A 13,636-nucleotide genomic window follows, 5' to 3' on the forward strand; every position below is an offset into this window, starting at 1 on the left:
CTCTTCACCACTCACATCCATCCTTCATAAAACCCCACAAACCCCACCATCCAAATTCAAACCACTTTCCCACCCAAACCCAACCATAATGGCCAAACCCTACCCCTTTCTCCACCCCTATATAAACCCTTCTTCACTCCTTCATTTTCACACAACCTAAACACTACTTCTCCCCCTCAGCCGAACCACATAAGCCCCCTCCATCTCCTCTATTTCTTCTTCTTCAACTATTTTCTTTCCTCTTTTGCTCGAGGATGAGCAAACCTTCTAAGTTTGGTGTGGTAAAAGCATTACTTTTTGTTTCCCCATAACCATTTATGGCACCTAAGGCCGGAGAAACCTCTAGAAAGAGGAAAGGGAAGGCAACAGCTTCCACCTCCGAGTCATGGGAGATGGAGAGATTCATCTCAAGGGTGCATCAAGACAACTTCTATGAAGTTGTGGCCATGAAGAAGGTGATCCCCGAGGTCCCTTTCAAACTCAAAAAGAGTGAATATCCGGAGATCTGACATGAGATCCAAAGAAGAGGTTGGGAAGTTCTTACCAAATCCATTCAACAAGTTGGAATCTTAATGGTTCAAGAGTTCTATGCCAACGCATGGATCACCAAGAATCATGATCAAAGTGTGAACCCGGACCCAAAGAATTGGCTTACAATGGTTCGGGGGAAATGCTTAGATTTTAGTCCGGAAAATGTAAGGTTGGCATTCAACTTGCCCATGATGCAAGGAGATGAACACCCGTACACTAGAAGGGTCAACTTTGATCAAAGGTTGGACCAAGTCCTCATAGACATTTGTGAAGAGGGCACTCAAGGGAAGAGAGATTCAAGAGGGAAGCCGGTTCAACTGAGAAGGCATGACCTCAAGCCCGTGGCTAGGGGATGGTTGGAGTTTATCCAATGCTCAATCATTCCCACTAGCAACCGGTCCGAAGCTACTATAGACCGGGCTATCATGATTCATAGCATCATGATTAGAGAGGAAGTAGAAGTTCATGAGGTTATAGCCCAAGAACTTTATAAGGTCGTGGATATGTCCTCTACCTTGGTAAGGTTAGCCTTTCCTCATCTCATTGGTCACCTCTGTTATTCAGTCCACAAAACTATTGGGAGCAAATCAACACCTCCCTAGGAGAATTGAGTTCCAACATGGGACAACTAAGGGTGGAGCACCAAGAACATTCCATTCTCCTCCATGAAATTAGAGAAGATCAAAGAATCATGAGAGATGAGCAATAAAGGCAAGGAAGAGACATTGAGGAGCTCAAGCACTCCATAAGATCTTCAAGAGGAAGAACAAGCCGCCATCATTAAGGTGGACCCGTTCTTTAATCTCCTTGTTCTTTATTTTTCTTTTTTTCGAAAATTATGCTTTATGTTTTATTTCTGTTGGTGTCTTATGATCATTAGTGTCTTAGTGTCTATGCCTTAAAGTTATGAATGTCCTATGAATCCATCACCTTTCTTAAATGAAAAATGTTCTTAACCATGTGCTTGTGGCGTGAAGGTGTCAAGTGAAAACTTGAGACTGAGCGGTTAAAGTCGTGATCCAAAGCAAAAAGAGTGTGCTTAAGAACCTTGGACACCTCTAATTGGGGACTCTAGCAAAGCTGAGTCACAATCTGAAAAGGTTCACCCAGTTATGTGTCTGTGGCATGGACGTATCCGGTGGTAATACTGGAAAACAGAGTGCTTTGGGCCACGGCCAAGACTCATAAAGTAGCTGTGTTCCAGAATCATCATATTTAACTAGGAGAATCAATAACACTATCTGGATTCTGAGTTCCTATAGAAGCCAATCATTCTGAACTTCAAAGGATAAAGTGAGATGCCAAAACTGTTCAGAGGCAAGAAGCTAAAAGCCCCGCTCATCTAATTAATACTGATCCTCATAGATGTTTTTGGAATTCATTGTATATTCTCTTCTTTTTATCCTATTTGATTTTCAGTTGCTTGGGGACAAGCAACAATTTAAGTTTGGTGTTGTGATGAGCGGATAATTTATACGCTTTTTAGCATTGTTTTTAGTATGCTTTTAGAATGTTTTAGTTAGTTTTTATTATATTTTTATTAGTTTTTATTTAAAATTCAATTTTCTGGACTTTACTATGAGTTTGTGTGTTTTTCTGTGATTTCAGGAATTTTCTGGCTGAAATTGAGGGACCTGAGCAAAAATCTGATTCAGAGGCTGAAAAGGGTTGCAGATGCTGTTAGATTCTGACCTCCCTACACTCGAAGTGGATTTTCTGGAGCTACAGAAGTCTAATTGGCAAGCTCAAATTGCGTTGGAAAGTAGACATCCAGGGCTTTCCAACAATATATAATAGTCCATACTTTGCCCGAGTTTTGATGGCCCAAACAGGCGTTCCAAGTCAGCCTCAGAATTCCCGGCATTAAACGCCAGAACTGGCACAAAAGTGGGAGTTAAACGCCCAAACTTGCACAAAAGCTGGCGTTTAACTCCAAGAAAAGTATCTACACATGGAAGCTTCAATGCTCAGCCCAAGCACACACCAAGTGGGCCCGAAAGTGGATTTTTACGTCATTTACTCACTTCTATAAACTCTAGGCTACTAGTTCTCTATAAATAGGACCTTTTGCTATTGTATTTGGGGGATCTTACAATCTTCGAATCATCTTTTGATCATGTTTTTATGATTGAACCCTCTTTGGGAGGCTGGCCATTCGGCCATGCCTAGACCTTGTTCTTATGTATTTTCAACAGTAGAGTTTCTACACACCATAGATTAAGGTGTGGAGCTCTGCTGTACCTCGAGTATTAATGCAATTACTATTGTTCTTCTATTCAATTCAGCTTATTCTTGTTCTAAGATATCACTTGTTCCTCAACTTGATGAATGTGATGATCCATGACACTCATCATCATTCTCACCTATGAACATGTGCCATACAACCACCTCCGTTCTACCTTAGATTGAGTGGATATCTCTTGGATTCCTTAATCAGAATCTTCGTGGTATAAGCTAGAATCCATTGGCGACCATTCTTGAGAATCTGGAAGGTCTAAACCTTGTCTGTGGTATTCTGAGTAGGATTCAGGGATTGAATGACTATGACGAGCTTCAAACTCGCGATTGTGGGGCGTTAGTGACAGACGCAAAAGAATCACTGGATTCTATTCCTACATGATCGAGAATCGACAGATGAATAGCCGTGCTGTGACAGAGCGCGTTGAACATTTTCACTGAGAGGACGGGACTGTAGCCATTGACAACGGTGATGCCCAACATACAGCTTGCCATGGAAAGGAGTAAGAAGGATTGGATGAAGACAGTAGGAAAGCAGAGAGACGGAAGGGACAAAGCATCTCCATATGCTTATCTGAAATTCTCACCAATGAATTACATGAGTATCTCTATCTTTATTTTATGTTTTATTCATCTTTTAATTATTAATCCTCTATAACCATTTGAATCCGCTTGACTAAGATTTACAAGATGACCATAGCTTGCTTCATACCAACAATCTCCGTGGGATCGACCCTTACTCGTGTAAGGTTTATTACTTGGATGACCCAGTGCACTTGCTGGTTAGTTGTGCGAAGTTGTGATAAAGAGTTGAGATTGCAATTGAGCATAGCATGTTGATGGCGCCATTGATGATCACAATTTCGTGCACCAGTGACCTAGGATCAGCAACACATCAAGGCCCAGCAAGTCGGACGCAACAACTCTGGTCACATCAGAAGATCTCATCCGAGATCGACCTTCAGTTTCAGGTAACCCTCAGAACAGATATGATTAAGACTTTTTCTTCCTTTGAGGTCGATGGGTGCTGCATGGTTTCTTGGATGAGGCTTCTATTGTTACCTCAAGGCTTGGTGCTGGCTAGTTTGGATAGTGCATCTACTCGGGTATTTTGTTCCCGAGGTATGTGTTGGATCTCGTATTCCCTGAAGTTTTGGAGTTGATCTTTGGTCTTGTTAGGTACTTTTTCATAGTGGGATCCTTTGGCTGGTAGCTTCCTTCTATCTGCGAGATGATTACATATGAAGCACTGAAGATGGTAAGCTTTCGTTTTAAACATTTAATTTGATTCCCCTATATTCTAAAGTTTGCTTTTAAGAATAAAGCGTACAATTTTATTTATTGATGACAGATTGACATTAGATTTCAGGAGATTTACATGTGCTTATTGCGCTATAATTTATATTTTATAAAATAAGATTAAGAATTATCAAATTTTTTAAAAAAAAATTACATACAATTAATTTTATGTAAAATTGATCCTTGAAAACCGTCAATGGTAATTTATTGTTAAATATATTTAATTATTTAAGATTAATTATTAATTTAAGACAAAAATATTCATTTTTCTTTCGTATTATTTCGATCTATTTTTGCTTCCCTGGTTGAAGTGCGAAAAATTGTCTTGATTTTCGCCTGGATTGTTGCTAGTTGCTATGATATTCCTTCCCTTTTTTATGATCGGTTTTTTCTATTTTGTGTTTCAGAGAGATCCAAAATTATGTGAGTCACGCAATCCAATGTTCTCAAAGCCTACACCAGCCTTCAAAAAGTCGCGAAGTAACGCTTCCTTACTTATTTCCTTCATTTCTTTATTCTAATTTTTATCTCATTGAAAGGAGCTGGTTTGTTTCTTATAAAACTATTTGGTGTTCTTGTGGGGTCCATGTTGAGTTTGCACAGAAAGGAATTGAGAGGAAAATTTGGTTTTGTTACCTTTTTTCTTCAGTTACCTGTTCTTCAATTGTGCAGCAGTTTTTGGGTTCAGAGATAAAATACTTTTGGGTAAGTTAATTAAGACCAGTACTTGCTTATTTTTTATATAAATTATTCTTGTGTAGGTTTATAAATTTTACCTTTTTATGATATGTGAAAGTTTATGGGTGTGCAAAAATAAGTTAATGTATTTATAGGGTGCAATTGTACTCACTGGTTTATTGTTTTTTTCTGGTTTTCTGATTTTTTGGTATTTTATCTTGTTGATTATTCACTTCTAATTACATATTTTGTTTCTCTCTTTTATTTATTTCTTTTCTCCTTGTCTGAATCTTTATTTTCCTTCTATTTACTTGGGTGTTGAACTAAATAATTAATAAGTGTTTTTGTTATGTCTTTTTTTTCACCATTTGCTTCAAATAGAGCTATTTATCTCTTATATTTCTAACTGTTGTATTATGCTTTTTTATGCATTCAATTTCAAAAAAACTAGTGTTAAAACAGTGGAAAATTCTTTAAACCCTAAAGAATTGTGTTATTTCGATCTATTTTTGCTTCCCTGGTTGAAGTGCGAAAAATTGTGTCTTGATTTCCGCCTGGATTGTTGCAAGTTGCTATGATATTCCTTCCCTTTTTTATGATCGATTTTCTCTATTTTGTGTTTCAGAGAGATCCAAAATCCTGTGAGTCACGCAATCCAATGTGCTCAAATCCTACACCAGCCTTCAAAAAGTCGCGAAGTAACGCTTCCTTACCTATTTCCTTCATTTCTTTATTCTAATTTTTATCTCATTGAAAGGAGCTGGTTTATTTCTTATAAAACTATTTGGTGTTCTTGTGGGGTCCATGTTGATTTTGCACACAAAGGAATTGAGAGGCAAATTTGGTTTTGTTACCTTTTTTCTTCAGTTACCTGTTCTTCAATTGTGCAGCAGTTTTTGGGTTCAGAGATAAAATACTTTTGGGTAAGTTAATTAAGACCAGTACTTGCTTATTTTTTATATAAATTATTCTTGTGTGGGTTTATAAATTTTACCTTTTTATGATATGTGAAAGTTTATAGGTGTGTAAAAATAAGTTAATGTATTTATATGGTGCAATTGTATTCACTGGTTTATTGTTTTTTTTTTCTGGTTTTCTGATTTTATGGTATTTTATCTTCTTGATTATGCACTTCTAAATACATATTTTGTTTCTCTCTTTTGTTTATTTCTTTTCTCCTTGTCTGAATCTTTTTTTTTCCTTCTATTTACTTAGGTGTTGAACTAAATAATTAATAAGTGTTGTTGTTCTGTCTTTTTTTTTCACCATTTGCTTCAGATGGGAACTATTTATCTCTTATATTTCTAACTATTTTATTATGCCTTTTTATGCATTCAATTTCGAAAAACTAGTGTTAAAACAGTGGAAAATTCTTTAAACCCTAAAGAATTGTGTTATTTGGATCTATTTTTGCTTCCCTGGTTGAAGTGCGAAAAATTGTGTCTTGATTTCTGCCTGGATTGTTGCATGTTGCTATGATATTCCTTCCCTTTTTAATGATGAGTTTTCTCTATTTTGTGTTTTAGAGAGCCTTGACTTCTAATATTTTTTCTACCTTTCATTCTGTACAGAGTACTCTTATAAATTAATTACTTCAATTGTATCTATTATATCATGATTGATCTTAATTACTTTTTTTTTTTTGCTCAAGAAATCTGATCTTCCTAGAGTAAAAAGGAAACAAGTGTCTTTATTAGGATGATGCAAAACATTTAATTCATTAGTATTGATTGTGTTGTTCTATCATTGGGTTTTAAGGTTTAACGGATTTCATTGATATTTAATTTGATTGTATGGTAATTACCTAATTTTAGGTACTTAGTTACTTTGGTTAGATAAAGATAACTCTTTATTTACTTCACTTCCTAATTGATTAATTTTTCATTGGAGATTAAAGAAACATACATGTATTGTACATAGATGCATACTTCATTTAGGTTAGTTAAAATGTAGCTAATTTTTTGGTTCTAGCAGCAATTGGAACAGAACCATGTGGAAAAAAAAAACACAATGAAAGTGAGACACATAACAAGATCTATACACAATCCATATGAAAACACTTCAAATACTCTCCGAATATCCTAGAAATTGTAGGCATCAGATTGGATTTGGTTTTCTAATATGTAATTCATAGCAGCTTTGAATAATTTTGATTCTTTTTCTGAATTATGTCTTAATGAAGAGAGATTCTTTTTCGATTTTCTGTTAGGTTCTTCGTGTTCAGTATGCACTGATTTTATTAGGGTTTGCAATTGTGTTCCTGATTTTCCACTGCGATTTGCGTGTTTTAAATCTGAGTTTTGTAATTTTTTGTTGATTTTAATACTCAATTTTCTATAATGTACACTGAACTATTGAGCTATTAATACTCATACACACTTGATTTACGGTAGGGTTTAGAGAGAGGGATGATTTGTGGGAGTGATTGCTGATTGGAATATGGGTCAAATTGAAAAGCTAGATTTGTGGTCATGGAGCTGTCTTTTCGCTTTCATGATGGCAATTGTGAGGTGATCCAATAGCTTCGACAGGTTAGTAGGCATTAGATTGATTTAAGTTTTCTTATGATGTATTCATTCATTGGGACCCTTGCTCTATTGGGTCTTCCTTTATTTTTTTCAATTTGTTGTTGGAAAAAGCTACAGTAAGAATAGAAGTATAATGTCTAAAATTAGTTTGAGTATTTAAAGTATATAAGTTTCGGAATAAATTTGGAAATAAGAAAGTTTATTACAGTGTACAAAACGAGTTAAATAAACATTATTATTAGAAAACTGTCTTGTGGGATTGCTGATAATTTGGATGACCCAAAATACAAGCATTACAAATATTGGTCTAACCCCTTAGAAACAAGGTGAGATCCTCTATTTAATTGTTTTAGTAAACATTTTGTAGAAGTTGCACATAAGAAGACTGCCAATCTAGAATCTGACTATTGTTGGCACTTAGCTACTATGTAATTAATCATTTTATTACCTTGGTTTGGAGCATTAATAGATTCTTGCTTTTACTATCTTCTATAATGTCGTATCCTGCTATCTTTTAAAATCCGTTGTTTATTCATACTACTACTCTTTATGGTTTGTGTTATATTTTTGTCCTTCTGTTGTAGATTACCACATGCTCTAAATATGGAGATTTACTCTATGTATGGGGTCGGAATTCCAACATAAAGAGCCTATGTTTATAAGTCAACTTTCCAATCGGAATGCTACATTCCGTTTCAGATTGACACATCAGCAATTGGTGGAGATGAGGACCCTTTTTTAAAGGATGGAGTTTATAGTGCCAATGGGGATGAAACCGTTCCTATTTTAAGCGTTGGTTTCATTTGTACAAGAGGTTGGGAAAAAACCCGCTTTAATCCTTCAGGCATCCGAACGTTCATAAGGGAGTATGAAGACGCTGCTTCAGCTAATCTTCTCGAAGGAAGGGGAACCAAGAGTGGTGCTCATGTTGATATATTGAGGAACTTTGCACTTATTGAAGATATTATACGAGTAGCAGCAGGAGCCTCTGGTGAGGACTTAGGTGGACATAGAGTTCACTCAGATTTTCAAAGGGTCTCAAAATATTAACTTTCAGTGTAATAAATGTTCCAGCTGGCAGTTGTTCCTTTGTTAAATTATTTTTTACTTTTTGGATTATAACTACTCATTGTTACCTTAGTTTAACATGAGTATTACCATGAGGTTATAAAGAACTGTTGTTAGGAATTAAATGGAAATGTGCACTAATCTTTTATCATTTTAGCATTAGCATTGTGACACCAAACCAACCATTTCTGTGTTGTGAGTTTTCTAAAATGTTACCTGTTCTATATATTTGTGTTTTGGATTAATTGTAAGACACTTTTCAGTCGTATCATATCATTAATAATTTTCTTTTTGGTGCATGGGTTTATCTTCTTTTGATATTGTTCCCACTAACGCATATACTTAAAATGTTGACAACGATATATGTACACCACAAAATCAATCATGATTTTCTATTCAACTGATTGTTTTTTTTTATTGGATAACTTAATTTAAAAAATATTTGGATCTTATTAGCTCTCTCGTGTCAATTTGAGAGTCAAATGCAATTATCTAAATACACAATTAATGATTTTTTTTATTGGATAAAGTTATTTCAAAAACATTTGGATCTTATTAGCTCTCTCTCGTGTTAATTTGAGAGTCAAATACGCAATTCTCTGAATACATAATTTTGATATTAATGGCACAAAATTATAAATAAAAATTTTTGACAAGAAAAAAAAATTTTAGGACATCATGTATTATTAAGGTATATTCAAATAGCATCAATTTATAGATATTTGTTTGGATCTACATAATATAATTGTTATTTTAAAACACAAGGAGTTGTATTAACATTATACGCATAACCAAATTATTAGTTAATATGTTGTCTTCGAGTGGGTTAATAACTTCGTTCACTTACCATATTTTTCAGGCTCTTGTGACTCATCCCGAATAATTTACTTATGATTAGTTGATTTATTGTAGAGTAAGTTTAACTATATATTTTATAATAATAACTATGTTCTTATTGTGTTAGGAGAATTACTTGCATTTGAGATCTTAGGTCAATAAATTTGCGACTTGTATATGTGTATGAAATTTTTTTAAAACTTGATATTATTTGTTTAGCTCAACTAATAACTAATATGAATTTTTTTTGTATTATTATTATGTCTTATTGATAACATTTTTAATTTATTAGGAAACTAGATATTTCTTTTAGGTTCAAGTATGAAACTAAAGCAATTTTTACTCTTTCGATTACTGATGATTTTTTCTCAATTTTGACTCTTATTTATCTCAATGTTAGAAGATTTAATTTTATGCATTTGAATAATAATATATTTTTGTTGTAATACGTGAAAAATCCTATAAAATCTTATACGGTTCATTTTCAATTGCTCCCTTCCTTAAATTTTAATGCGATGAAAGAATTCTTTTTGTATACATAAATTATATTGGTTTTGGTTCTTATTTATGTTTATCTTTTTAATTGTGTTGTTTATATTTTTAAGTTGCATTTGTTGTTGCATAATTTATGAAGTTGAACAAGATACAATGTTCTATGAGACAGAATTTCTATATATATATACGGGTCTTCAAAAAAATGAAAAAAGGAGGAAAAATATCTGAATATGTGTGCTCTTTCAATCACTTATTCTTTAACAGCTCCAATTTACCATGTTTTGGCTTATGTACAATAATTACACATAACAAAAATAATCATGAGATCATATTACTATCATATAATTGACGAGTAATCTAATTTTACAAACATGAAACCCTACCAAAATCTGTCCTTGTTAACACTCAAGTACCCTGCCATAACCTTCCCGCCAGTATTCCTCATTCCATCTATGAGGAAGGACCAAGTAGAACCCAATGCTCCAACAAAGAAATCAGAATCCACTGCCATCAAGAAATTGACCAGTGGATAGTTGGTGCTTGTCTCCCTTCCAAGGCTAGCTTCATAGTTTGCCATTGACATGTTTGCCCTCGCTTGGCGCCTCACCTTTGTATAGTGGAAGTTCCAGTGAGGGTATTTTTTGGTCTTCTCAATTACTTCCTGCATCAAATTACATTCTTAATAATTCTTCATTGTATATCAAACTATGTAAAAGCCATACGAGAATAATAGATCCATGTGCCAATTCTTAATACTCGTTTGAGTGTTGCGTTTTGTTCGTATGGTTCTTATTGTGTTTGAGCGTTATTATTTTTATTAAAAAAAATTTTAAAAGTTTTGGAAGCCAATATTACACAGCTAATGTTGTAGTCAACATTCAACACAAGAAAAAAAAAATACATTTGAAATTCTTAAAAATAAGAACACCCCAAACTTAATTAAAAGAAATATCCAAAATCCAAACTCAACAAAAGTTTATCTTTAGTAGACTTCATACTATGCTTGCTTGACAACTTGCTGTAGAGTTGGCTGAAACAAGTTTCTATTGTTGGTTCTCTAGCACTACCTAAAAAACTTATCTAAAAATTGTACTTATTAGTGATATATATCCTATTTTTAAATATCTAAATCTCAAAAGCAAGGAATTCTTTCCTCATTTAGTAGTTAGAAATATGTTTGGAAGGATCTATTATTCATAGGAAAATAAGTTATATTTTTTTGAAAAAAGAAAAAAGAAAGAAAACTACTTACATTATATTCAAAAATTAAAAGTTTTAGATCCAAACATACGATATCTTCTAGGATTTTAGAATGGCAGAAACAAAATGAGTATGTAAAAATATATAATATGAAAGGGGAGATCAGAAGGTGTGCAATAAATGTAGCATAATATACCTGCATCTCAGTGGAGAGCCAAATGTTATTAAGGTTTGGGAAGTGTCTCCTAATCCTATCAGCAAGTTCCATGTATCCTTCAAACTCAACTACCTTCATTTCACATGCTTTGTCGCCCATTCTCACGTGCATGCTTAGGAGAGGCCTAGGAATCCATGGCTTGTGATTGGACCACACATACTCATTTATCTCTGACCTCTCTTTCTCACCACTTTGCTGACCAAACTACAAACTTGGAAATAACTTCAATTAATACAACTAGCTTGAGGGAAGAAAAAGAAAAAACAGTTTGGTGTGGTAGTAATTAGGTTAGATCTCTTCTCCTCTTTAGGTATTGTTTTGTTCCTATTGGACAACAATGGCGGAGACAGTGAGGCAAGTTTGCTAACAGTTATTCTCAAGACATATTTATTGTGCCTCTATTTTATGAAAATGTTTGGGAGCCAAAGTAGCCATAACTCTTGCTCTCTTTTTTTCTTCATTCATTAGGTGTGTAATTATAGATATTACATATATAAAATTATAGATGTTAAGTTAAATAAGATAACTTTGGATTATTATTGTTTCTCTAGCGTTACTCCTATTTTAAATGGATGGAAATTATCTTATAAGTTGTTTTGAAATAGAGATAGTTTTCAAGGTTGTCTCTGTCTCCTTCAAACATGTTTCCCTCCCTACTAACACTCACCTCTATCTGACTATCTAACGTGACCAAACACTACCTTAAGTTCAATAGGAAAAAGGAAATTATATATTAATATAAACTCCAATTAAATGGATATATATATATATATAGGCGGCGTGGTTCGCCTCATTTATCAAATTGCATGTGTACTCAGTTGGGAACCTCATTAAGTAGCGAACAGCCTGATGAGCAACAATGTTATGGAAACAAAATTGAGGAATGTTAGGTGATTAATACCTTTTATCAATATTAACCAAAATTTTTTGGCCAACACCTTATTTTTATACTATTAAAATTTTGTTTAGGGTTTAGAGTTTAGAACTTAATATTTAAGGTTTAGTTAGTTAAAGTTTTAACAAAAAAATTAATTTTTCTAGTCAGGTAACATTGCTCAACAAAATTTTGATCTCAAACTATTGCCAAAATTAGGATACAGTTTTTTGTTTCTCTAATGAATAATGATTAAGTACCTGTGCTCTCCACCACCTTCTATCCATTTTTCTATGAGAAACCAGCAGGCTCCCATTGACATCAGTTGTAGGTTGCAAATAACTCCACGGCGTACCCCATTTCCTGCACGATATGTTGGCATCGAAAGAGTAACTTTCAAAGGATCAACATTCTACCAAAAAGTGGCGGTGTCAAATAAAAGAAAACAGAAGAAATGTATATAATTGCAGGCATAAGAACTTACCTAGGAGTTGGTCCAGCCCATATGTGCTTGGATGTATAACTTTCTTTTATTGTCACAATTCCGTTATTCCGTGCCTCTTTCACAGTCAAAATTCCTTTACTCCAAGCATCTTCGCTTTTCATTAGTTCTAATGCTCGTCGACGACACTCTAGGGAGGCTTCTGGAAAGAAGTAACAACTCCAACTAGACCGCGACGACGCTGAAGATAAAAAAAATGCCATTTACAGTATCATCAAAATTCAAATTGGTCTTGTGCTAAGATCATTCATATTGCGAATCTTAAAACTAAATTCAAGATATGTTTGGCTCAAAAATAGATATATACCTTTGCAACCATCATGATCAGCTCTGTTGTAATAGTTTGCGACAAGTACTCTGCCTTCACTGATTGCAATAGCAAGAAGTCCACACATACCGGCAATCTGAGCTCCGATACCAAATCCTGGCAATCTCTCCCAGTCAGCTACAAGGAACTTCACATTCGGGTCCCTGCAGTCTATAGGATGCTGATGAATCCATATATCGCGCTGCACTTTTCTAGTCATTGGATAGTTTTCTTCATCGGATCCTGCAATCTGCAAAATCTTCTATGTAAACAAACTTGGAAGTAATTGCAACATTTCATCTTATTCCTTAAATGCAAAAAATCACCAGCACCATTTTTTGTATATTTGGTCGATTAAAGTTATGTCCTAAATGTTTGGAAAGATTTATTCTTTTAATTAGTTAATAATTTAGTGAGAAATTACTATTGCCATTATCATTTCTAAATAAAACTAACTTAAGATATACTAGAAATGAATATTGGCTGTGAAAAAAAAGTAATGCTGCCACACTTGGAAAGTACGCTAAACAAATCTGTTAGCAAAAATGTTTACGCTGAGTCCAAGATATCTTAGAAAACTCTAAGATCATACCCATGGTGGATAAGTCCCCTCTGAAACAGCCTGATACTTAAGTTCTTTAATCTGCTCGTTTGACGAAGCAACAGGATGTGTGTCTAAGAACCCCTTCCAACTAGTCCATGGTGGGAAGCTCTCGTTCCCCGTACGCTGATCAAGATGGCCGTAGAGCTTTGTCTTCACCTTGCAATTTTCTAAATGTGGGGCATTAGGAATATCGGACACATTAATTCCATCTTTCTTGAAGTAATTACCTCCTCCCCCGGTTTTCGATTTAGTTAGCTC

The 13,636-nt window shown here is 34.4% G+C and overlaps 1 protein-coding gene across 1 annotated transcript in view; it reads right to left on the reverse strand.

Moving 5' to 3' along the window:
- Positions 1-9,895: 9,895 nt before the first annotated feature.
- The window catches only part of LOC107488934 (uncharacterized), a gene marked incomplete in the record, with an annotated part of 5,670 nt that continues 1,929 nt past the window's right edge, over positions 9,896-13,636 (reverse strand). Inside the window, 7 exon segments of the mRNA XM_021142546.2 lie at positions 9,896-10,335; positions 11,071-11,286; positions 11,836-11,937; positions 12,226-12,328; positions 12,450-12,648; positions 12,775-13,024; positions 13,367-13,636. Coding sequence (XP_020998205.1) covers positions 10,054-10,335; positions 11,071-11,286; positions 11,836-11,937; positions 12,226-12,328; positions 12,450-12,648; positions 12,775-13,024; positions 13,367-13,636 — 1,422 coding nt within the window.

This window comes from Arachis duranensis, chromosome 9, assembly GCF_000817695.3.
Source record: "Arachis duranensis cultivar V14167 chromosome 9, aradu.V14167.gnm2.J7QH, whole genome shotgun sequence".
NCBI lineage: Eukaryota > Viridiplantae > Streptophyta > Magnoliopsida > Fabales > Fabaceae > Arachis > Arachis duranensis.